General features: G+C 38.6%; 2 protein-coding genes across 2 annotated transcripts in view; one reads left to right on the top strand and one right to left on the bottom strand.

Moving 5' to 3' along the window:
• Window positions 1–4,257, bottom strand: part of LOC143024379 (uncharacterized) — a 6,272-nt gene extending 2,015 nt beyond the window's left edge. Inside the window, exons 1-3 of the mRNA XM_076183176.1 lie at window positions 3,933–4,257; window positions 3,625–3,692; window positions 2,635–2,774 (exon numbers count right to left, since the gene is read on the bottom strand). Coding sequence (XP_076039291.1) covers window positions 2,635–2,774; window positions 3,625–3,692; window positions 3,933–4,257 — 533 coding nt within the window. The remainder of the gene's footprint in view (window positions 1–2,634; window positions 2,775–3,624; window positions 3,693–3,932) is intronic.
• Window positions 4,258–6,558: 2,301 nt separating this feature from the next.
• RpS16 (ribosomal protein S16) lies at window positions 6,559–22,649 on the top strand. Its single transcript, XM_076183450.1, has 5 exons — window positions 6,559–6,624; window positions 6,745–6,792; window positions 19,368–19,499; window positions 19,947–20,061; window positions 22,480–22,649. Exons 2-5 carry the CDS (start codon window positions 6,745–6,747, stop codon window positions 22,623–22,625), a joined length of 441 nt encoding a protein of 146 aa, XP_076039565.1. The 5' UTR covers window positions 6,559–6,624; the 3' UTR covers window positions 22,626–22,649.
• The last annotated feature ends 2,328 nt before the right edge of the window (window positions 22,650–24,977 follow it).

A 24,977-nucleotide genomic window follows, 5' to 3' on the forward strand; every position in this document is an offset into this window, starting at 1 on the left:
GTGTGTTTTGTTGATTTACTTATTCATATATTTACCTATTCATGCATTTGTTTGTTTGTCTATTTGTTTGCTTATTCACATAAATTTGATCTGTTTTTATTTATTTGTATTAATTTTCATTTCGTATGTTATACTTGCTGGACCCCAGTCCTTTCAGCTGAATAAAATCCCCTGGTGTAAGGCCAGAGATTTAATTGAGTATTATTTTTCGTTTTTACGAGGCTAAGTCACGTATGGGCATGGTGGATCATACAGCTCTCACTCCACCCCTCCATGACGTCATGAGGACGTATTTGTATGTAACAACCGATTAGAAACTTTAAATTTAGGAGGAGAAAAAAAATCCACCTTCCAGCTCAGAATTCCATTAGAGGAATATTTTTTAGGATTTTTAACACATAAATGTCCCATCTCGAAACGAAGCAGCGAAGCCTTGACTTGTATTACGAAGTGCTAGACGGGGCCTTTGTCCAGAGATGCGAACACATTCACTAGCACTATTGTATATAACGCTTGGGTATGGGCATTCTGAATCGAGATATTCATCACGACAGATAATGGAGTAGAGAGATTTGCACATAAAAACGGATCGATCGAGCATGGTGACCGAAAGAATCATTTGTAATAGGTTATAGGAACTAATAAGATATCGTTTGTGAAAAGGATTGTGGCTGAAAGTGCCATCTCCCAACGACAAAGAAAAATTGTGTGATTAAGTTAGGATACGGATTAAGTTAGATTATTAGGTGTAAACTGATATTCACGAAGGTGGCCGGACGGTTATATGTGTTAACTCAACTGGTTGGCCTGTATACACCACATTAACCACATCACCACATTCCCATACACCATGCGGGCAATGTCACAATCAACCCAGACATCGTGGCACCAGACATCCGCTCCGATCGACAGAGCGGCGACAGCCGAATCAGCAATTTAGCCAAGCGCACAGAAGCGGACTCACACACAGACACACGAACGCACACGATAAATGCAGTCAATCGCCAATTCGGAATAACACACGGCAACACAATAGTAATCAACCCTTCCCCCCTGGATATATTATGTATTGTAGAATGGGATATAGGTAGTAATTATGAACCAAGAACAAACTTGTAAAGGGCCAAACATTCCGACTAAAAATCTTGACAAGGTGACTGAGAGCACCTCAAAATTCAGCAGACTCAGCATTTCCGGAGGACAAAACCGCAGTGCACGGGTCCAGCAGCAGGTCGGTGTGTGACGTGCCCTAGTGATCAATTGTGTACAGAACTGTGTTATAATTATGTGTTGAACTTTATTAATAAATCAGAAAATTTTGAAAAGAGTGAATTTTGATATAATCCACATCGCTGACAGGATTGCATCTACTTCGCTACAGGCCACCCTGTTCTAGACCAGCATACTGCTCGAGGGAGATAAGCTTTGGGTACACAGGGATAGCCCACATCTTGCTGGCACGCCAGCCCTTGTTCAATATACATTAGAATAGAAAAGTACAGGGTAAAAGGCTGAGTTGTGTGCCATGTGCACAGAAAGTAGACAGCTAGGAAGGAATATCTGAATAATGATTAATCAACATATTCAAAAAGTGTTTGGTCCAACTGTATGTGAAGGTGTTTTTTGAAAGATGTAATTGAGTCACAGCTAACAGCATCATCAGACAGGGAGTTCCAGAGGTCAATACATCTTTCTCACCTTTCTCACCCTACGCCTGGTAGGAATAATCCTGTCAGCGGCAGCTCTTCACTAGACTTCTCCATGCGTCTCTATCCTCGTAGGTCTCTTTTTCTTTCACTTCTGGTAAGTTTGTGTCTCTTCTTTCTAATGCTTCTTCAACACCTTTAATCCATCTGGTCCTGGGTCTCCCTACAGGTCTTCTACCTGTGGGTACCCATTCCAGCATTTGTCTTGGGTACCTCCAATCTTCCATTCTCATAACGTGTCCAAACCACCTCATCTTCCACTCTTCTATTAAATCCAACACTGACATCACTCCTATTTCCTGTCTTATCCGCTCATTCCTTAATCTATCGCGTCTTGTCACTCCTCTTATTATCCTAAGGGCTCTCATTTCGGCTGTTTGAATGCGACATTTTAATTTGGTGTTTAGGGACCAGGCTTCACTGCTGTATGTTAACACCGGTCTTAACACTGAGACATAAATTGTCTTCTTGCATTGAAGTGGGATGCTTTTTTCTTTTAATAGTGGGTACAAAATATTTAGGGTGTTGTTATATTTTGTAATCCTGCTGTTTATTTCAGTCTCCTGCTGGTTATTATCACTGAATTCCACTCCCAAATACTTAAAATGTTCGACCTGTTTTAATTGTTGTCCTTCAACTTCGATTCTTCCCTCAACTCGCCTTCTGTTGAGACACATTACTTCCGTTTTTGTAACATTCATCTGCATCCTGTATTGTTTTAGCACATCATTCCATTTGTCCATTTCAGTTTGTAGATCTTCCCAACTGTTTGCAGCTATAGCTATATCGTCAGCATACGCAAGCACCAGTGGGTTCATATTTCTCTCTCCTTCAATATCCTTAATTATCCTATCCATGTACATTATAAACAATAATGGAGACAGCACTCCGCCTTGTCTTACTTCACACTTGACCCTAAACCACTTACCATCTCTTTTCTGTCTTTACTCTACTTTCACTATTTTCATATAAACTCTTAATAGCTTTTATTAGACTCACTGGTACCTCGTATTCATCGTGTTCAATAGCTTGCCATAACTGATCTCTTGGTACTCTATCGAAAGACTTCTGAAGGTCAATAAACCCAAGACATTTATGTCTGTCTCACTCCCAACATTTTTCCATTAAGATTTTTAGAGTAAAGATATTGTCGATTGTTCCTCGTCCTGGCCTAAAACCACTCTGAGATTCTTTTTATTCTATGTTCAACTATGTTTCTTAATCGTTTTTCCAAAATTCTTTCATAGATCTTTCCTGTGTGTGATAGTAGAGAGATGCCTCTATAGTTTCCACAGTTTGTTTTATCACCTTTTTTGTGTATTGGACATATCACTGCTTTTGTCCAATCATCTGGGACCTGTTTATTTCTCCATGCTATATTTATCACTTCTAACATCCACTCTAGTCCGGTGTTTCCCATTTTCTTTATAATTTCTGTTGAAATTTCATCCTCTCCTGGTGCTTTCCCATTTTTCATCCTTTCTACGGCTACTCTCAATTCTGCTTTTGTTATTTTCCATTCATTTCTTCCTGTGTCTTCCACTTCTCTTTCCCTCATATATTCTGGGCTGTACTCTCTTTCATCTTCATCTTGTCCTGTGAAGTTCAACAGATCCTCAAAATACTCTGTCCATCTTTGACTAATTTCTTGTGATTCTATTAATAGATTATCATCCTTGTCTCTTATAGAATGGGTTGGTACCGTATTTCCTTTCCTATACGACTTTGCAAGACTAAATATTAGTTTCCTTGTCCCATTCATATCTCTTTCAAGATCTTCTCCAATCTTTAACCAGCTGTTTTCCTTTGCTTTTCTTTTTATAGTCTCTGCTTCATTTCTCCTTAAGACATATTCTTGCCTATCCTGAGGCCTTCTTGTCTTCATCCAAATTCTAAAGGCTTTATTTTTCCGTCTTACCGCCTCTTTTACATCTTCACATGTTTTCTCTATGCCATCTCTGAACTTATACCATTCAACTTTTATATCTTATGTTTCAGGTTCTATGTAATTCTCTTCCACTTTTTGGACAAGTTGTAATGCAACTTCTGGGTCGCTTAACTTTTCAGTTGCAAAACGTTTTCGTATTGGTCCTTTGACACTTTTAGGTTGTATGAAGTTTATTTTTCCTATTACCATTCTGTGATCGGAGTCACATGAAAGTATCGACCTGACATCGTTGAAGATAGTTTTATTATTGGTTATTATCATATCAATCATTGATCTACAGGTATATTCCTGTCTCATAATTCCAGCGATACCATGTCCACTTGTGCTCGTCTTTGTGTTCATTATAGCAAGATTGTTCAAAACACAGAAATCAAGTAGTCTTTCCCATTCTCTATTTCTATCTCCAATCCCAAAAGCGCCCACAACATTGTTATATCCGTCTCTGTCCACCCCGACGTGGCCATTTAAGTCACCCATGAAAACGGTGTCTCCGCTCGTTAAGTCCATCTCATCTTGTAATGTCTGGTAGAACTCTTTCTCCGGAGCTGTCCTTCCTTGTTGGGGTGCGTATACTTGTATTATTTTCAGAACTCCTTTGTCCATTTTCAAGGAGACGCTTACAATGCGTTCATTGATTTGATTTGTGCATTTTATTCTATCTACGATGTTTGGTGAGATGAGGATTGCCACACCATGTTTATTTACATTACCTCCACTATGAATTAATTGAAAATCATGATGGAGCACTCTTCTTCCAGATCCACTCCAACAGGTTTCACAAAGTCCAAGTATTGTTATCTTCCTTTCCTCCATTAAAGTTACTAATTCTTCTTCTTTCCCGCGTAGTGTAGAAACGTTGATTGTTGCGATTTTGAGAGTATTCCGTGTCCTTTGTCCATTTTCTTTCTGTGCCCTCAACTTGTGTATCCGTCTGTTCCGAGGCTGCCTATGCGTTTCTCGAGCAAAAAATGTTTTACACTGCCAGTTTGCTAGACCTGTCACAGCAACCCTCCTCTTTTGTCCGGGCTTGGGACCGGCATGGTACTGGTTAACACCATTCCTAAAAAATCTGCGTCTGCCCTCTAGAGATGTATGGGGTTTGGCTAGCTTAAATATGTGACCCCTGGTGTGTGTTGTTGGAAATAAGGAAAATATATCTTAGAGTGAAATAGAAGACTGTTCGTGGAAAATTCTCCAACATTTTATGGGATCTGCCCTGATTAATCTGCCACGGACTGAATAAAGATCTAAAGTTAGCAGACGGTCTGCTAACTTTAGAATTTATACCCCCTTTTCCCGCTACCTCATACATTGTTCATGAATAATAATCCAGGGTAAGGTTTGATTTTTTTCAGTTTAAATCAGAACATAATTGGATAGGAATCTCAAAGGAAAAGAGACGAATGTTCTTGTACGCCGTGGTAGCGTTATATTTCTACGTTCTACGCTTATGTCTACCATGATAGTAAATACTTATTACCAGAGCTGGGATTCTGTAGAAAAAATCTACCACCGGTATCGGTAGTCGGTAGCGAGCCGCGTCCAATCGGTATCGGTAGATTTTCAGAAATCTACCGATTGAAGGCGGTATTCGGTAGATTCGGTATCGGTAGATTAAAAAAGCTCTATATATAATAAAAAATGCTTTTAAAGGCCCATAACACACTTTTTAAGTTATTTCTCTCATATTTAGGTTAACTTAAGAATAGAAGTAAATTAGAGTCTTTTAATACTTTATTTAAGTTCAAAAATACATAACTTATGAATTTCTCTCTCAAAAAATAAACATCAAACTGAAAAAGTTAAATTTATACAAACTAGACAATACAGCATACTGCTTCCCATAGATGCGCTCGAACGTGTTGAAACTTGTCCGTTTCATTTTGCCGGGGTCGTCTTCTCTTAAGTCTTAACAAAAAAGTCCCGCGCTCGCTTTTTCAATCTACCGATACCGATTGACTGCCAATCATGCAATCGATAGCGGTATTCGGTAGTTTCTTCAAAATACCGAATGATCGGTATCGGTAGCAGAAATCTACCGCCGGTAGACCGATCTACCGACTACCGAATGTCAATTGGTAGTCCTTGCTCTGCTTATTACGCACAATGTTCATTTTATTTTGAGTACAGTTAAGTAGGTTAATTTATATCATAGATCAGTAGATTCACTAGTTGTAAATTTGATATTTCCTTTAATTCACCTAACCTGGATTTCGCACATATAAGTAACACAAAAACGGCCAAAAAGGGGAAGAATGGAATAAAATCGTTGTTGGTCACGAGTTACCACGTTTCTAATATATGTAGTGGTTGGGATGGTGGCAGCGTTACTAATCAAAATAATCTCAACCAACTTTGTATATATTTGACTAATTGTCTTCCTCATACGTGGTGCTCGAGAATGACACTACATATTTGGTATAACAGTAGTGGGATTAATGCCCATTCACTAATAATATTATCGTAGTCGTCATTCTGGCACCACACTTGGTTTAGCTAGAATAAATTGGTAATATAAGGTCTTGCTAGAGGTTAGTATATTTGACTTTTTTTTTGCGATATTTGATTCATACTATGATACTGCTGGAAGTAATTTGTCTCGTCAGATATTTTTCTGAAGAACTTTATTTCAGTCACCATTGGAACTCCATAAAACAACAGTTCAGTGTATATTATCCCATCCTATAATTTTGGTAAATATACACAATTTTTAATTATAGTTCTCTTGTATTTATAATTTTGCTTTAGCCAGTTCCGTGTCATAAGATGCTCCTCCACAAAATATTTTTCAGATTATGAACAATTCCTTGTTTAAATCTGAAGTGTTTAACATTCTGATATTCAATAATATATATTGCAATGAAAACTACATAACATTTATAAATCTAAATTTATATGTGGTCATTTCAAATGTTTTAATAAATGTGGATTTACGTTTGCTTTGCTACTTCCCTTCTCAAGTAGAGCACGGTGGGTAGAGGAGTAAATGTTGTGATCTTCGAGGAAAAGAACAGATTTGCTTAATAATATAGTGCTTATATTAATTATACTTATAAAACAATAAGCTCAATACTCCAAAAATTATTACAGATGGCCACAAAGGAGAGTATCCAGTCAGTTCAGGTGTATGGAAGAAAGGTAAGCAATGATAGCGCACACTGGAACCACGTTGTTGACAGTAATGTTTACAAGTCTTGAATCAAAGCATGAATTCTATAGCTAAATTTCCAAGTTAATACACTTCTAGGATTGAGGTTATATGTTTCCTACAATATTTCACGTGTATTTAGATAATTTGATGACAATATGCCGGTATAGGTTGGAGGTGTTGGAAGTAAACATTGGAACCGAACATCTTGTTCGGTTCTGATCCAGTAACACACCAAAGAATTTTTCAAATACATTTTTAGCATTTGAAAGGTCTACTTTTTATTTGGGATTGTTAGCTTGGAAGCAATTGGACAAATAATGATTCATGGTAAATGTCCATGCTTGCATGTTTCTTGAATTTTACAGCCTGTTGGGAATGTCTATTTCAATTTAATCACATTTGAATCGGACATCTGTACTGGTAGCATATTTCCTTGCTTGCTTAACTATTGATCCCGGAAAGAAATAGGCATTCGTGCATTTATTTCAGCATGTCTCATATTGATGGTTTATGAGTCATGGCTTATAAATGTTGGGGGAATAGTAATATGTGATGTGTGGTTGCAGTTGTGTGGAACACAGATTTGTGAAATATTGATTTAAGGTCAACTTCCTTGCTATATGGAAACTGTTGAAGGGAATAAAGCTAATAGAGCATTAGTAGGTAGGTCAAACACCACCAGAGGCGCCACCGGCGATGAGGAGCCCAATAGCGCGTCATTTTATGCGCACGCCATGCAAACGGCCAAATTTACATACCGCCGGATATTTCATTCATACAAATGTTATACGAGTGTATTTACTACGATCGTAGTAAATTTCAAACAATTACATCATCAGTTACATGTCGTTACATAAAAACATAAGATAAACATGGCGGCTTGCATTCAGCAGTATATAGAAAATTGGTTTATGTTTCAGCGTAAAAAATGAGCTAAATATATTCAGAGTGCGGGCAACTAACCAAAAATAACGAAAACTACAAGTCTCGCGTATTATTCTTATACTAAAATAAAGGCAGCGTGATACGGTAGAGCTGAGAAATCGGTGGTACTAATTAGTTTTTTATTCTATCGGGTCGGATTATCGGATAACATCAACATCCATCCCGCCATCTTATCAAACTTCACTCTATTAAGTTTCTTACTATTATGTTATTAGTGTAATAGACTTATAGTTGAATTATTTGAACTATTTTCTTTAAAATGTGTGATTTTCATGTAATTTGATCAAAGAGAAGTTACGTTATTATCCTCCGTAATATTACGGACCACAGCTACGATTCGTCCTGCCCGCTATGATCACTGGTGGTATGGATCAAACTACACTATTAAGTTTGTTACTATTGTGCTATTAGTGTAATAGCTTGCATATAGTTGAATTATTCAAACTATTTTCTTTAAAATGTGTGATTTTAATGTAATTTGACGGTATTCGTGGCTGTGGTGGGTAATTTTGCAAAGGATAGAAACGTAATTCTATGATCAAATTACATGGAAATCACACATCTTATAGAAAATAGGTCAAATAATGCAACCATATATTAAATTCTTATATAAAATTGTGCCTGTCAGTAAAAACCGTCATTGTTTACGTTTGATCGGCGATTAGTCAGACCGCACGTTTCGGCCCAATTTTCTGGGAAAAAATAGGCCCGATTTAATTCCATTCAAAATGAAATATCTCGAGAACTCGGACAGCTAGATGGATAATTCAAATTGCAATATACTCATAGCGACTTTTTGCATCCCATGAGAACTACTTCAGCTCAAATATCAGGAATTTCATTTTCATGTTGACCTAGCTAGCATTAGGTTTCATTGCTAGGATGGTAAGGAATGGAAGTGCAGAGGAGATTATCAGTACTTGTTTAGTTGTGTACATGGACGCAATATAACGTTAGAAAATTAAACATTCATTTTGTAAATTATAATACATGAACATATAATGCGATTTTCTTGGCGGAAATAAAAGTAAAAAATACCTTGCTACAAGCAAATATACAAATAAACTAAGTCGCTAGCATAGGATTGGGATGCCATCATGTCGTTTGTCAAGTGTCTGCCTGGCCCAGTACCTTGCGAGGTATATAATCTTGAAGGAATGCTATGGAGCTGAAATCCATGCATTCCTTCAAGCCATGAGAACCTATGTACCTTGCAATCAGTGATTGAATAGACCGCCAACATCTGTGACGACAACAATCCGGATGACCTTAGATTTAGGTGCCAATTTACTGAATGCATGTTAGGTTAGACAAATTTATCATACTTTCATTTCTTCGACGGCATTTATCATAATAAATATGGTGTACCATTCATCCGGCAGAATTTTTTTTTTTTTTTTTTACCCTCCTGCCAAGTAATTTGCATATTGTGTTGAAACATTATCATTTACAAAATTGAAATTAATTTTCTAACGCTATATCGTGTACATGTACACATCTGAACATTTACCTAATTACCTAGGTTCGAGCACAAAATTTTCATAAACATTTTATCCCTTAAATTCTTGTATGATGAATTTGTCTATTCTTACCAATTAACCTAACCTTACCTGCATTTAGTAATGTGGTACCTGTAGTTGTAGAGGTCATCAGGGTCATTGTCATCTTTGACCTCTGCTGTCACCGTTTATTTATTGTTTTGGTGTTGCATGATTTCAATGTGCAGAGGGTAAAGGAAGGTCAGGGTATTGTCACTTTGAAGATTACACACATTAGCATCACTCTCAATATTTTGCACTGCTTACCTTAGTGAGAGCTTGAAGTTCATAAGAGGTGCCTCTTCTCAATTGTCTTTCAGTCTCCAGCTGATATCTCTTTTTAAATATATCGATACCTGTGCTGCTAATTACATTTTCAGTGACTCTTCCATTCACGACCCTTGAACTGAAAAACTCGTAACTCTTAACTGTTCATTGGTGCGGTTCATTAATTTGAGGCCTCTTGCTTCTGGGTGGCAGTCTTGGGTAACCAACTGTAGGTATTCATCACAGTAAACCTTATCCATACCCTTCAGGATTTTGAATATTTGTCATGTCTCCTGAGGGTCCTTCATCTTTCCTATCCTAATCTGAAGTAACAGGCATATTTCTATTATTGTTTGCATGGTGCCATTTAATTACAGTATATTATCAGAAAGTCTAAACCTGCATGTTTAGGAACACTGGGTGTTCCCAAGGTTGCAGAGGTCTTTGCAGATTCTTTTGTTTGATGTAGAAAGTGTGACCTACTTGCCCTTTGTTCTGACATCCAGGTATCCTAACTCTGGCTATCTTGTGAAATCGTTCACATTTTGTCATTAGTATGGGGTCAGAATATTTGTGTGGTGATTCTTTGTAGTGGGACCACACAGGAATCCAGTGGATACCGTGTACTCATGAGTGGGTCCCAGGATCTGCTGCATGCTTCTTGCATTGGTTCCTGATATTCTTGACCAGGTGGGGATACCACCCAAATGTTGGCCTAAAAACTGCATCTTGCCGCAACAGACAGGACTTGCCTTACAGGGGTTTCTCACTTCCCACTTCTTGGAAATGGGGTGGTGAGTTTGTAGTGATGAAGTTTAATGGAAAGAAATACAATGTCAGACTAAGAGCAAGTTAGGAACACTGTGCTGGGAATATATAACCTCTAATATTGTTTATTGTTCAGGAACAGTCAACATTTGACTGATATTTTGTCATATTACCATGGGCAATCTAGCCATGTGGCTGTTCTAGTAACATGACAGATGTCAAGTTGTACCTCTAACCAGTTTGTACAAGATAGGTAATGAAAAGCCTGATAACTTTATATACATTTGAATTTCATGAATGCCAAATAGATTTGCTTCATGGAACTTTGTTTCAGGATAGCCAGAACACCTTCCTGCACAACCAGAACTCCATCCAAGTGTTTTCAAAGGTCATTTGTCCAGACCTTTAAGGCACAATGAGGATGTGGGTAGTGCATAGGGAAGGAGATCAATGGTCGGCTTTTTTTGGGTTCCTTCAGGACCTCTTTTCTAATGTCCTATTGAAGTTGAGCTAGTAGGGGCTGATACATGAAGTGTGTATGTATATGATTATATATTCATGTGCATACACACAACCACATATTAGAGAGATGCTAGAAGAAATTGATAGTTTTAAGTATTTGGAATTGCATGTGAAGGAAACAGGTAATGTCATGTGAAATGGGTATTTGGGGATATGTGGAAAAGGTGAAATTCCAGAATCATGCAAGTATCGATGTCAACATAAAACATGTTCAGTAATGCCCAAGTAAATGTAACATAACTTACCTAACATAACCCGTAGAAAAAAAATAGGTCTTTCAAATGCAAAAAGAAAAGTGTGTTTGCCAAAATACTGGAATAGAATTGCGAAGAGGACAGGATGGCCTCGACACTGTTGGGGAACGGTTTGAAGGCAGTGCATCATTTGGTGTTGATAGAAGGTTACATCAGTGCTCGAGTGAATGCCCAGCAGAATTTTTGATATGGGTTCAGGATGGTCAGAACACCTTCCTGCACAACCAGAACTCCATCCAAGTGTTTTCAAAAGTCATTTGTCCAGATCTTTAAGGCACAATGAGGGTGTGGGTAGTGCATAGGGAAGGAGATCAATGGTCGGCTTTTTTTGGGTTCCTTCAGGACCTCTTTTCTAATGTCCAATTGAAGTTGAGCTAGTAGGGGCTGATACATTAAGTGTGTATGTGTATGATTATATATTCATGTGCATACACACAACCACATATTAGATGCCAGAAGAAATTGATAGTTTTAAGTATTTGGAATAGCATGTGAAGGAAACGGGTAATGTCATGTGAAATGGGTATTTGGGGATATGTGGAAAAGGTGAAATTCCAGAATCATGCAAGTACAGATGTCAACATAAAATATGTACAGTAACTAAATGTAACATAACTTACCTAACATAACCCGTAGAAAAAAAAATATCTTTCAAATGCAAAAAAGAAAAGTGTGTTTGCCAAAATACTGGAATAGAATTGCGAAGAGGACTGGATGGCCTTGACACTGTTGGGAAATGGTTTGAAGGCAGTGCATCATTTGGTGTTGATAGAAGGTTACATCAGTGCTCGAGTGAATGCCCAGCAGAATTTTTGATATGTGTTCAGGATGGTCAGAACACCTTCCTGCACAACCAGAACTCCATCCAAGTGTTTTCAAAAGTCATTTGTCCAGACCTTTAAGGCACAATGAGGATGTGGGTAGTGCATAGGGAAGGAGAGCAAGGATCGGCTTTTTTTGGGTTCCTTCAGGACCTCTTTTCTAATGTCCAATTGAAGTTGAGCTAGTAGGGGTTGATACATGAAGTGTGTATGTATATGATTATATATTCATGTGCATACACACAACCACATATTAGAGAGATGCTAGAAGAAATTGATAGTTTTAAGTATTTGGAATTGCGTGTGAAGAAAACCGGTAATGTCATGTGAAATGGGTATTTGGGGATATGTGGAAAAGGTGAAATTCCAGAATCGTGCAAGTACCGATGTCAACATGAAACATGTTCAGTAATGCCCAAGTAAATGTAACATAAATTATCTAACATAATCCGTATAAGAAAAAAAATAGATCTTTCAAATGCAAAAAAGAAAGTGTGTTTGCCAGAATACTGGAATAGAATTGCGAAGATGACAGGATGGCCTCGACACTGTTGGGGAACGGTTTGAAGGCAGTGCATCATTTGATGTTGATAGAAGGTTACATCAGTGCTCGAGTGAATGCCCAGCAGAAATTTTGATATGGGTTCAGGATGGTCAGAACACCTTCCTGCACAACCAGAACTCCATCCAAGTGTTTTCAAAGGTCATTTGTCCAGACCTTTAAGGCACAATGAGGATGTGGGTAGTGCATAGGGAAGGAGAGCAAGGATCGGCCTTTTTTTGGTTCCTTCAGGACCTCTTTCCTAATGTCCAATTGAAGTTGAGCTAGTAGGGGCTGATACATGGAGTGTATGTAATACGTAGGGTCATAGTGCTGCTGTAGCTCGCAGAGGCACCACTCTGGCGCCTCTGCAAGTGAGTGGTGTTTCTATTTTTCCATTTTCCTGGACTTGGTGATATATTGCAAAGATTAGGGGCAAAATTAATTTTGGGGGGCTTGATTGGTACCCTAAGAACTCCAGCACCTTAAAAATTGCCACTACGCCCCTGTGTGCACACACACACACGCCTGTCGAAGTGACAGCGAAGTTTGGAACTCGAGAAAAACTTCAAATTTTGTCTTCCTCAATAATGGAGTACCTCTGTTGTATTAATAGGGAAGGGGAAAGCTCATGGTGTAGTGGGAAGGTGAAGAAAAAGGAGAAAGGGAGGGATTACTGAGGAAAATGGACTGAAATGAGGAAGGAGGCGAACGGGCTCTCCCGAACATCAGAAGAAATGTCAACAAGAGGGCTGCAGACGACGCAGGTGAAGTCGAAAATATCAGTAAAGGCACTGGCATTAGAAATATGGATAAGAACAACACAATAGAAAGTGGGGATAATAATTTCCACAAATTTAATGATGGAGGGGATGCCAACCTTACCCCGATTATCAAGTCTAGAGAAAATGGTTGAACACTGGGAGTTAAGGTTCAGTCAACTTACTCAGATTATGCAGTTGATAAATAGGAAGAACTAAAGGAGAACCAAAACCTGAATGAAGAAATAGAAGGATTAGAAATACAGTTAAAAGAAGTAAAAGATGAATTAAAGAATGAATTAAAGAAGAATGATAAAGAGAATAGAGAGTCCATAGCAAACAAGAATAAAAGAGAAGGAAAATGTATACAAGACTAGTAGTTCAAGTGGAACAAGAACGAGGAAAGAAATTAAAAATATATATATAGAATAGGGAAATACAATACAGATAAGACAAGGCCAATTAAGGGTCACAATTCAGGTCAAAAACAACAGCAGAGAATATCTTGGCAAAACAGGGAAAGTAGCAAAAAGTGATGAGTATAAACAGGTATTGATTAGAAGAGAAATGAATAAAGAGGAAAGAGAGGATGAGAAGAAAAACACTAGAAGCTAAGGAAAAAACAAGAAAAGAACATTCAGAAAAATTCTTTTGGAGAGTAGTGAATATGAAAGTGAGGAAATGGTTCATAGAAGAGAAAAACAGAAAATCGATGGAAGTAGCAGAAAATTAAGTGTCTTCCACAAATATAGATGGCTTAACAGGCTTAAGCGATCTGAATGATTACCTGATGGAAAAAGCCGGACATAATGGGAATTGTAGAGACAAAATTGAAAGGTCCACTACCACCCAACAGTGTAGGACATGATGCATATAATTATTGGATTAGAAACGGGTGGAGTGTTCCTGACTAAGAAGGATATAAATGTGAGGAATGTCACATGGAAAGAATAGAGTAGAGATGATGGTAGTGGAGGACAGGGATGGGAAGAGCAGGAAGTTTGTAGTAAATTATGTGCCTCCTAAAACTACTTCATGGGAAGAGAGAACACAAAAATATGATTGAAGACACAAGGATAACACTGAATAATATAATGGAAGATGGAGGAAGAATAGTTATAATGGGTGACATCAATTGTAAAGAAATCTGCTGGGAAGAGATGACAGTGAAGGGTGGAGACAACCTATGGGGAAATGTACTACATATATACATATACCAAAGGCTTTTTCCCCCCCTGCACGGCTGGAAGTATATTTTTGGGTATTTTCTACCATGGGTAGCATAGCTATTCCTTGTATCTATGGAATTAATACAATTGAATTCCAAATGCCTTTATCCAGAGAGCTTGATTTTATTATTTTGAGGGGTCACATTTGAAAACCCTTTTATCTATCCCAACTTTGCCAGATTCTGTCTGTGTTTTTCTACAACCCATTGAAAATAGTAGAAAAGGGAACAGTTTCTAGATGACAAGTCACACCTTTCACAAGCTAGTACATCAAAAATAGTGAAAACCCCAATAACTTGAAATAAAATTTGGCTTTGTGGATACTTGGCAGAAATTTGAGTGAGTTCAAGAAAGCCAGAACACCTTCCTGCACAATCAGAACTCCATCCAAGTGTTTTCAAAGGTCATTTGTCCAGACCTTTAAGGCACAATGAGGATGTGGGTAGTGCATAGGGAAGGAGAGCAAGGATCGGCCTTTTTTTGGTTCCTTCAGGACCTCTTTCCTAATGTCCAATTGAAGTTGAGCTAGTATGGGGCTGATACATGGAGCGTGTGTAATACATAGGGGCACAGTGCTGCTGTAGCTTGCAGAGACTCTGGCACCTCTGCAAGTGAGTGGTGTTCCATTTCCTTGCATTTAGTGATATATTGCAAAGATTAGGGGCAAAATAAAATTTTGGTGGCCTGAATGTACCCCCAGAACTCCAGCACCTTAAAAATTGCCTCTACACCCACGTGTATGTGTATACACACACACACACGCACAAGATTGAATACAAGACACCAGTTGTGAAGTGAATACATACTACTCAAGTTAGAATTAAAGGTGGAAATATATAAAGAGAAATGAGAAACACAGAAAAGGAAGACTGATATATGGTAAAACAGACCGAGAAACTTGGGGGGGGGGGGGGTCTTAAAGCGAGCTGGGATTAATTTCTGGTATAGAAGGTGCAGTGAAGCAAAAGATAGAAGGTACAAAGCTTGGAAGCTATGGAGAAAAGACTGGAAACCTAGAAAATGGCAATTATATGTTAAAGGAACAATTATGTAGGGAAGAAAAGTGTAACTGAGAAAGACATTATAGAAAAATGTAAGAATCAGCCAAAGCTATTCTATAGACATGTAAATAGGAAACTAAAAAAACAAACAGGAAATAGGGAAGCTATGGGTAATACAAAATACACAGAAGATAACAAAATGGGTGAAGTCATGTGCAAGCACTTCAAGTTGGTTTTCACTAGAAAAAAATACAACATCGGAATGAAGGGAGAGAAGTTAACGCACACACACACACCATGAAGGAAATATTAGTAACATGGAAAGAAATAATTGATCAAATAACAAACCTTGATGTCAGGAAATGACATGGCTCAGATGGAATAACAAATTGGATATTTAATGAAGGTGAAGAAGAACTATCAGGCAAAATATACAACATAATAAGTTGCTCGCTCAAAGAAGAAAAAGTGCCAGAGATTGGAAAAATGCTGCTGTTCCAATTTATAAAGGAGGAAATAAAAAAGGCCCAACAAAATAGACTGGTTTCCCTGACAAGCACAATAGCTAAAATCTGAAAAAGTTAAAACGTTTGGAGGATAATATACTGAAACAGAGAATTCTGATTTAGACAGGGAAGATCACGTACCACTAATTTGATCTGTTTTTACTCGAGACTACTAGACATAATACAAGAAAGGGACAGATGGGCCGATTGTGCTTTCCTAGATCTACAAAAAGCTTTTGATAAAGTCCCTCACAAAAAAAAAGAAAGAAATTAAGAAATCTGGAAACCATAGGAGGAATACAAGGTAAAACCTTGAAATGGATGGAGGACTTTTTGCATGGAAGAAAAATTAGGCTAGTGCTCAGAGATAAGACTTCTACTTTGGAAGAGGTAATTAGTGAAGTTTCACAAAGATCCGTGTTGGCTCCAGTAGTGTTTGCCATTTATGTGAATTGACATTGATGAGGGTGTGGAATGTTACACAAGCTTCTTTGGAGATGATGCAAAAATGTTAAAGAAGGTGAGTACTGAAACAGACTGTGACTCACTAAAGAGAGGCCTGAACATGGTTTGGGAATGAAGTCAGAAGTGGAATTCAACATTCAGAAATGTAGCATAATGGAATTTGGATAAAGTATAAAATAGGACTATAAAATAGGCAAAAAAAAAAAAAAATAATAAAAGTGGGATCTGAAAAAGACATGGGTGTGATCATCACAAAAGATATGTCCCCTGACAAACATAAACAAAATTGTCGGTAAAACCTATAACTTGCTAAGATTGATGAAAGTGGCTTTTACTTGGGAGAAGAAATGGTAAAGAAAATAGTCACACTGATAATGCCTAAATTGGAGTATGCAATGACACTATGGTCACCCAGTACAAAAGAGAATATAAAGAAGATTGAGAGAATCCAGAGAGCAACTATGAAGATGGGCCCCAACACTATCAAAACTTGTTTGAAGAATGTTGAATTTGGAGTTGCTGACTCTGGAGCAAAGAAGAGAGAGGGGTGACTTCTTGATCATCTACAGAATTCTGAAAGGCATGGGAGTCCTTGATAGAGAAGACTTACTAAATTGGGATAAGAGAAACTCAAGACATAGAAAGATGCTCAAAAAGGACAGTTATAAAAGAGAACTGAAAGATCAATTTTCCCCACATAGTGGATGTATGGAACATATTAGATGAAACAACAGTGTGTGTGTGTGTGCAAAAACAGCACAAGAATTTAAGAGAAAACTAGATATGGCAAGATACAAAGATGGCACCATGAGCATAACTCCCTTTCCTGTAAGGTACAGCTAGGTAAATACAAATGTGCTCACAATTAGATGTATGCTTATGGATATGGAGGAAATATGCTAGAAGGCATGTATAGTTTTAAGTATTTTGGAATCTTTTGTAGCAGGAGGGGAGGTACACAGGAGAGGCTAGAGAAAGTATATTTTTGAGTATTTTCTACCGTGGGTAGTATAGCCATTCCTTGTGTCTATGGAATTAATATAATTTAATTCCAAATGCCTTTATCCAGAGAGCTTAATTATATTATTTTAAGGGGTCACATTTGAAAACCCTTTTATCCATTCCAACTTTGCCAAATTATGTCTGTTTCGGTTTTTCCACAACCCATTGAAAGTAGTAGAAAAGGGAGCAGTTTCTAGATGACAAGTCACACCTTTCACAAGCTAGTACATCAAAAATAGTGAAAAACCCAATAACTTGAAATAAAATTTGGCTTTGTGGATACTTGGCAGAAATTTGAGTCGAGTTCAAGATAGCCAGAACACCTTCCTGCACAACCAGAACTCCATCCAAGTGTTTTCAAAGGTCATTTGTCCAGACCTTTAAGGCACAATGAGGATGTGGGTAGTGCATAGGGAAGGAGAGCAAGGATCGGCCTTTTTTTGGTTCCTTCAGGACCTCTTTCCTAATGTCCAATTGAAGTTGAGCTAGTATGGGGCTGATACATGGAGTGTGTGTAATACATAGGGGCACAGTGCTGCTGTAGCTCGCAAAGGCACCAATCTGGTAACCTTTGAATTTCTTCTTTTTATCATCCTTTTTCTTGGATTTACTTACATATTTCAAAGGGACAAAATTATTTTTTGGGGGCTTAATGGGAAGGTGGAGGGTGTGGAGTGTATTTAGGGATGGAATGGGGAATGATTTTATGCCTTCTCCTTTTTGGCTACCTCCCTTGTAAGGGGGAAAAAGCCTTGGTATATGTATGTATAAAATTGACACTACACCCCTGTATGTATATACATACACACACACTGAACATGCATATAGTTCAATGTAATATGTTTATTACAAAGGAAAATTGCTAGATGGCATTGATCTTTTTAGTTATTTAGAATCTTGTGTAGCAGGACTGGTACATAGTGAAGGAAGACTGGTAAATTCTTTGGGAATGGTTGAAGGCTGCACAGCCTTAGATCACATTGGACACAGTCATATGTACAGTATGTGCACAGTGAATTGCAGCTGTATTTTGATAACAGCATAACATGTCAGCTTTGAGAGGAAAAAAATCATGCTTGTTACACAAGGTTAAGGCCGAGTTAGTGCCTTCATGGCAGTTGCAAAACTGTTGATGTTAACAAGTTTTCAACATGTACTACTACTATTTTATTATGTATATATATATATATATACATATATATATATATATATATCAGAAAAAAACACTGGTTTTTTTCTGCATATTATTTTCACGTGTGCCTTGTGAATTACTCCAATATATATATATATCACAGGTGAGAAATGTAGTAACACATTTGTAAATCACAACTAACACCACAGTCGGACGAAAGAAAAAGAGGATTGCAGGTAGCAATCGAAATATATAGTTCCGCTTACGCAACTTTTTCTTTCGTCCGACTGTGGTGTTAGTTGTGATATATATATGCAGGAATACCTCACTATACAAATGAGTTGTTCCCATCTGACTGGTCACAATGTTAAAATTCATATATTGATTTGGGTTTTACATGTAAATATGGGAGTTGTGTTCATGGACCCTGTCAACCCCCTCCTCAATTTTTGCCTGGGGCTTTCACATACACCGAGCATTTGTTTTACCTACTTTATAACACTCAGTTGTATAGTGAGATGTTCCTGTGTGTGTGTATAAATATATATATATATATTGATTGCATATTGAATAACTACATAGTGGATCTCAACCATGATGTAATCACACCAAGAATTAGAGATGGTGAAGGAAATTTTTCATGATATTGGTAGATCAAGCAACATTGCTCCTATGGCGGCACCCAGGTCTGGCCCCTAAGTATCTAGGAAGAAGGTGCTTGGTATCATGGTTGTATCTGGGGCAGTTTTCATTAATGTAGTGACCTTAAACACATGAATCTAAGCTAACTGTATACTGTCCTTTTCACAGAAAACTGCTACGGCAGTGGCCCACTGTAAGAGGGGCCGTGGCCTGATCAAGGTGAATGGCCGTCCCCTTGAACAGATTGAACCCAAGACTTTGCAGTTCAAGTTGATGGAACCCATTCTGCTTTTGGGCAAGGTGAGATTGTCCTTGTGTGTTTTATGCATAACCTGATGTTGAATGTGATATATATTACACTGTTTCTCACTTTGTGGTTCTCATCTCTTCCACCTTACTTGGAATATATATATATATATTTGCTAATACTGTTTGGCACACTGGTGGCTTAAGTGGAAGTATACTGGTCTTGTATTTGATCTGTTGTGGGTTCGAATCCTGCACTTCTCTCCAATTCCCAGCAGTAACTGTTACCTTCCCTAACAGTCAAGCACTTGAACAAAGGTGACTGTTTTGGCTGCAGCTACACTCCTGGCAGTGTAGGTGCTGCACCTTATAGTACTGTTGAGAAGGGAGGAGATAAATATATTCAGATTTTGTTTCTTTCTTCTCTCTGTCGCCCATTTCTTCATGAAAGCATTCATATTAATCTAGCAGGATGGTGTTATCAAATTTCTTTCTTTCCAGGATCGCTTCTCAAATGTCAGCATTCGTGTGAGAGTGAAGGGTGGTGGTCACACCTCCCAGGTGTATGCCATCAGACAGGCCATCTCCAAGGCATTGGTTGCCTACTATCAGAAATGTAAGCATTTATTCATTTTTAACTAGTTACTTGGGTTGTTAGGGAGTCTAATAATTGTTACCTTGAGTTTCCATGACTGGAAGCCTGCATCAGCTGGCAGCAGACCTGAATTTCTTTCGTAGATCTCTCTGGGAAGGATGGTTGGACTGATGTCTTTTGTGATAACATTTGTGTCTCAAGCTTGTTTGATTCATGATTGTGAAATTTTGTAAATAGAGTCTGTAGAGGATCTTAGCTCAGTCTGGAGAAGGTGTGTCACTGAGCCTCTTGGGGTCTCGCCTCCAAATGGAGGTGAGGAGGGTGAAGAAGGTGCCTTTGTCCCTAGCAGTGTGACTCAGGATGACCATACATACTAGAGGTGCTGGAAAATAAACAAGTTAATTCTGCCGTAGAAATTGTATATTTACAGAGATTTTTTTGGCATGCAAGAGATAGGTCAATTAGTAGTGCTAGTATTGGAATAAAAGAAATGCTGCTGACTGAAAGATATTCGCAATGGCGAAAGGTAGACATTCATCATCGGGAAATATCTTGTTGAAAATAAAGAAAATTTTAATCACTTGAGACTACTGCTACACACATTATTCTCATGCCATTGCCACTATGAAAGGATCATTGAGATAAGAAGTGTATTGGCTGCTGGAAGTTGATTATAATAATATATATATATTTATTTATTCATTTTCATCTCTCTCAAACTCTCCCCCCTCCCTCCCCCCCCTGAGAGCATCTTAATCAGCCTGTGGCAAACATGAAAAATCTTATCTTAACACTGTTGGTGAAAAGATGTATGCCACTTGATTAGTAGCTTGACTGGTTGCCAAAAGGTCTTTCCCTCTTATTAGGGAGTAGCAGTTGTATCACATGCTCGCTTCATGCACATCTGTCCCCTTTCACACTGCTCAGGCTGAAAGCAATACAAGAGATGGGAGTACTTCTCTGGCAGGACCTGGCACCTGAAGCTGCTTACACACACAACTTAGATCAGTAAAGGTGGCTTTTGCCTATGTAGACGAAGAAATGGTTAAAAAGAAGATGTTAGTCACATGAATAAGGCCTAGACTGGAGCATGTTGCAACACTATGGTCATTTAGGGCTAGGGTTTCATTGTAGTATCATCCATACACAGCCATTCTCCACTTGCCTCTGTCCCTTGCCTTCTCCCTTTCTTGCTCAAAGCCCTTTTTCACCCCATCCATCTGTCTGATCCATGGTCATCCCCTCAAATTAACTCCATCCTTCTGTTGTTGTTTTTTTATTTATTTATTTATTTTTTCTTCTTCCTCCTTCTTCTTCTTCTTCTTCTGATGATGATGATCATGATGATGATGATGATGTATGCAAAGGTATTTGTTGACTGAATTGTACAATTCCACCAGATATTTTTTGCCTGAAATGGATGTTGCTGTTGTTGTTCCGTAGACTGCCTAGCTAAGCAATACCATCCCCCCTAAGGATCACCACTGCTGAAGATTTTCCCAAAAATCCTTTATAGTGTTTATTATATTGTTAGCATGCATGATTGTGTACAATGCGGTCTTCCACAATGTGTTGTATAGTACGAGGTGAAGTAATACTGGGTTGTTTGCAATGCTGTCATCCAGCCTCTTCTGGTAGCTTAGGAGGGCTGGATTGTGACTCCAACAAAGTTTGGCCAGTGTATAAAGGACTCCTTTCAGTGGAGAGAGGATTAAGTTTGTTGGAGGAGTGAGTTTTATGGTTATGGCTATGCTTCTGGAGGCTGGTGTCTAGTGGTTGTGGAGAAAAAGGAGAGTATTTGTGTGTGATGTAGGTATCTGGATGTTGTCTTGATATTTCTTAGCATGTGTGGGTTTCTGCTATGTAGTATAGTGGGTGTGCTGTGTTCATGTGCCTCTTAAGTCAAGGTGATCCTTGCCTTTGAGGACTCAAGTTTCATGGTTTAATTGGTCTGTAGGTGTTGTATTTGTGCAGCCTATAATTGTCTTTAGGGGTTTGTTTTGTATGGTCTGAAGGATGTTCTGGTGGTGTGTCTTAGTGAGGTTAGGTGATCCATGTGGTGCCCATATGATTCACCACTGCAATTGATTTAAGCACATAAGTCTAGGTGTGCATTTAGGTCTTATGCTTGTGATGTGTTTGAGTGACATGAATGTATTGTATGTTATGCAAAGAATTTTGGGTGTATGTGTGAAGTGGAAGTTAACCCCATTGATAAAGGTGTGTTAGTTGAGGTGAATTAAATAGCCGAGAGTCTTCGTGAGGTAAAGTGCCACTTGGTATAGAAGAGGTGTTTGCATTAGAGTAAGGGCTTGTATAATGTTAAGACACATATTTCTTTCAGAATCTGCAAAGTTGTCTTTTTAACATAGTGTACTTATGGTTAAGGCTGTCATGGTGGAAAGCATAGACTTAGGTGGTGTGTTTTGTTCATTTCAGATGTGGATGAAGCGTCCAAAAAGGAAATTAAGGGTATCTTGATCAACTATGACAGATCACTCTTGGTCGCTGATCCTAGGCGCTGTGAACCCAAGAAGTTCGGTGGACCTGGAGCTCGTGCTAGATACCAGAAGTCTTACCGATAAGCTCTTAATACATTTCTAAGTGGACTTATGCTTTTATTTTCCTTGTTTGGGGCACTGTCCTACCAAGTGATAGGGGAGAATTTTGTGACATTAAACCATATCATCATCGGGTATTTGAAGTCTGGCAGCAAGTTCCTGTTACAGAGTTAATTTGAATAGTAAGTGTATGGGTCCAATTTCTATGATAGTACACAACAAGACTGCTGGTCCTACATTTAGAATCAAAAGTAATTGAGTCCTCTTAGATCAATTGATCTATTGGCCCAGGTTTTGTGCAGACCCTCTCATAGATGTTTGGAAACAACTGGAATTTTTGCTCTGTTGTATTAGCAAATCTGTTGCTGGCTATAGTCAACGCAAGGAGAAATGACCGATAAGGCGTGGCTAGGAGATTTCCCGGTGTTGCCACATATGGGCATCCATGGCGAGAACGTGCGTGTGGATGCAATGTTTTCTGAATGCAGTGTGAGGGGGGCGGGGCCAGAGATTAGATGTAGTGGCAACGTCGCTCTCGCATGCACATATGCCATATCTTCACTTAAAGAAACGAAACCTTTGTATAGAAAACATTGCTTTGATTTTTATCCCAGTGGTGGTGTGTGACAAAAAATTATAATATAATCGTATAAGGCAACATTATAAAATTATAAAATAGAATTATATAATAAAATACAATTATAGAATAATTATATGTGGCACCACAGGGGAACTCCCAGTGCTCCGCCCTAACGGCCAGATCTCAGTGCATAGGGTATAGCAGGCTGTCAGTTTGGTTGGGAGGGGGAGGGGTGGTCTTTGGCCCGTGTTAAGATGGGATTTCAGAACCAAGTGATAAGTTGAATGATTCAGGAGGGAAGTGCTGATGAGACATTCATCTTGCAGGGTCACCGTTTTTGTTCCTACAGAATGTTAAAACTACAAATTGCATAGGTTAGAGCATTACATTAGTGGAGGCAGTTTAAATCCTGCCTTTCAAGCAGGTTCATAGTAATGACATTATGTTCCCAATTTCAAATTTGTTTAAGATAGACGAGGATGGTTGACATGTATATGAAGTGGTTGGACCTGCCAAGTTTCATGGCATTGCTTCAGGCATGGACAGATTACTCTTTATCCACTCGCTAAGAGCAAATGCAAAGGAAATGGATGAAGGGTTGATGCATGTATTGGCTGGCCACCTCTCTGAAAAGGGGAGAAAAAGCCTACTGTTGTATAGATAGAAAAAAAAAACTTCTGTAAAGAATCCTCAAATATAGAGATAGGTGAATTTGTGGCAATGAATCTTTGTATAAGAAACTGCATCGTCGAGCATAATTCAACATTAGCACAGGACAAAACACAAGTGATTGTTGCAGCAAGAAATGTTTAGTTTTAACTTTTAAAGCAAAAGTAATCGTTTTGTTTACTCCTTAGATGGGAGGCAGCCAGCCAAGCCATTCACCCATCTTGGTCCCATCTGTCATCCAATTGTTCCCCTTTTACCTTGGTCAAGAATTCCGAAATTTAAAACCAGTCAGTCCTAATGTGTACCGCCATGATTCCATGCCAGGAAAACAATTACAACAGTAGGCTTTACTTAGCCTTTGGTTTGGTCTTCCTTAAATTACCGAGTGAAAAGACCTTGTACTGTCTGTTGGGAGCAAGTGAGGCAGTTTATTATTGGGTGTTGTGTGTGGTGGCTACATCTTGCATGACCACATTGAAAATAGATAATGTGGATGAAGGTGAAACTGGGAAAGGAGATGTGGGTCTTTGTAAGTGCATATGGGCCGGGCAGTGAGAAGAGTATAGAAGAAAGGGAGGCCTTTTGGATAGATTTAAATGAGTGCATAGAGGGTTTAGGAAGAAATGTCAATGTAATAGTACTGGGAGACCTTAATGCTAGAGTGGGAAATGGTCCAATCGATGGAGTGGTTGGGAAGTGTGGAGTTCCAGGAAAGAATCGTAGTGGAGAGTTGATGGTGGAAATGTGTCTAGAAAGAGAGCTGATGATAGCAAATACAGTGTTTCGGAAGAAAGTCAAGCATAAGTACACATGGGAGAGGGTGGTAGATAGAGCGCTAATGGATTATGTAGTGGTAAATAGGATTATGATAGGAAGAGTTAAGGATGTACATGTGCTAAGGGGAGAGGGTGGGGGAATATCAGATCATTTTTTGGTGGAAGGTAAGTTGAGAGTGGAGGATAGATGGAGAAGGAGGAAAGGGACAAAAGGTAGGGAGGTTCTTAGAGTGAACTCCTTGAATGAAAAGGAAAAGGAGAAGGAGTACGAAAAGAAGCTGAAGGAGGAGTGGGAGGGAGTTAAGGATAGAGCAGAGATGGGTGTGGAGGAGGAATGGGGATGGTTCAAGG

The sequence above is a fragment of the Oratosquilla oratoria genome, chromosome 4 (assembly GCF_046742065.1).
Source record: "Oratosquilla oratoria isolate Oo_2021 chromosome 4, ASM4674206v1, whole genome shotgun sequence".
Lineage (NCBI taxonomy): Eukaryota > Metazoa > Arthropoda > Malacostraca > Stomatopoda > Squillidae > Oratosquilla > Oratosquilla oratoria.

Coding starts and splice junctions, on each gene's coding strand:
- RpS16 (XM_076183450.1), top strand. CDS start 6,745: ATGGCCACAAAGGAGAGTATCCAGTCAGTTCAGGTGTATGGAAGAAAG. Junction 6,793..19,367: donor TTCAGGTGTATGGAAGAAAG/GTAAGCAATGAT, acceptor TCCTTTTCACAG/AAAACTGCTACGGCAGTGGC. Junction 19,500..19,946: donor CCATTCTGCTTTTGGGCAAG/GTGAGATTGTCC, acceptor CTTTCTTTCCAG/GATCGCTTCTCAAATGTCAG.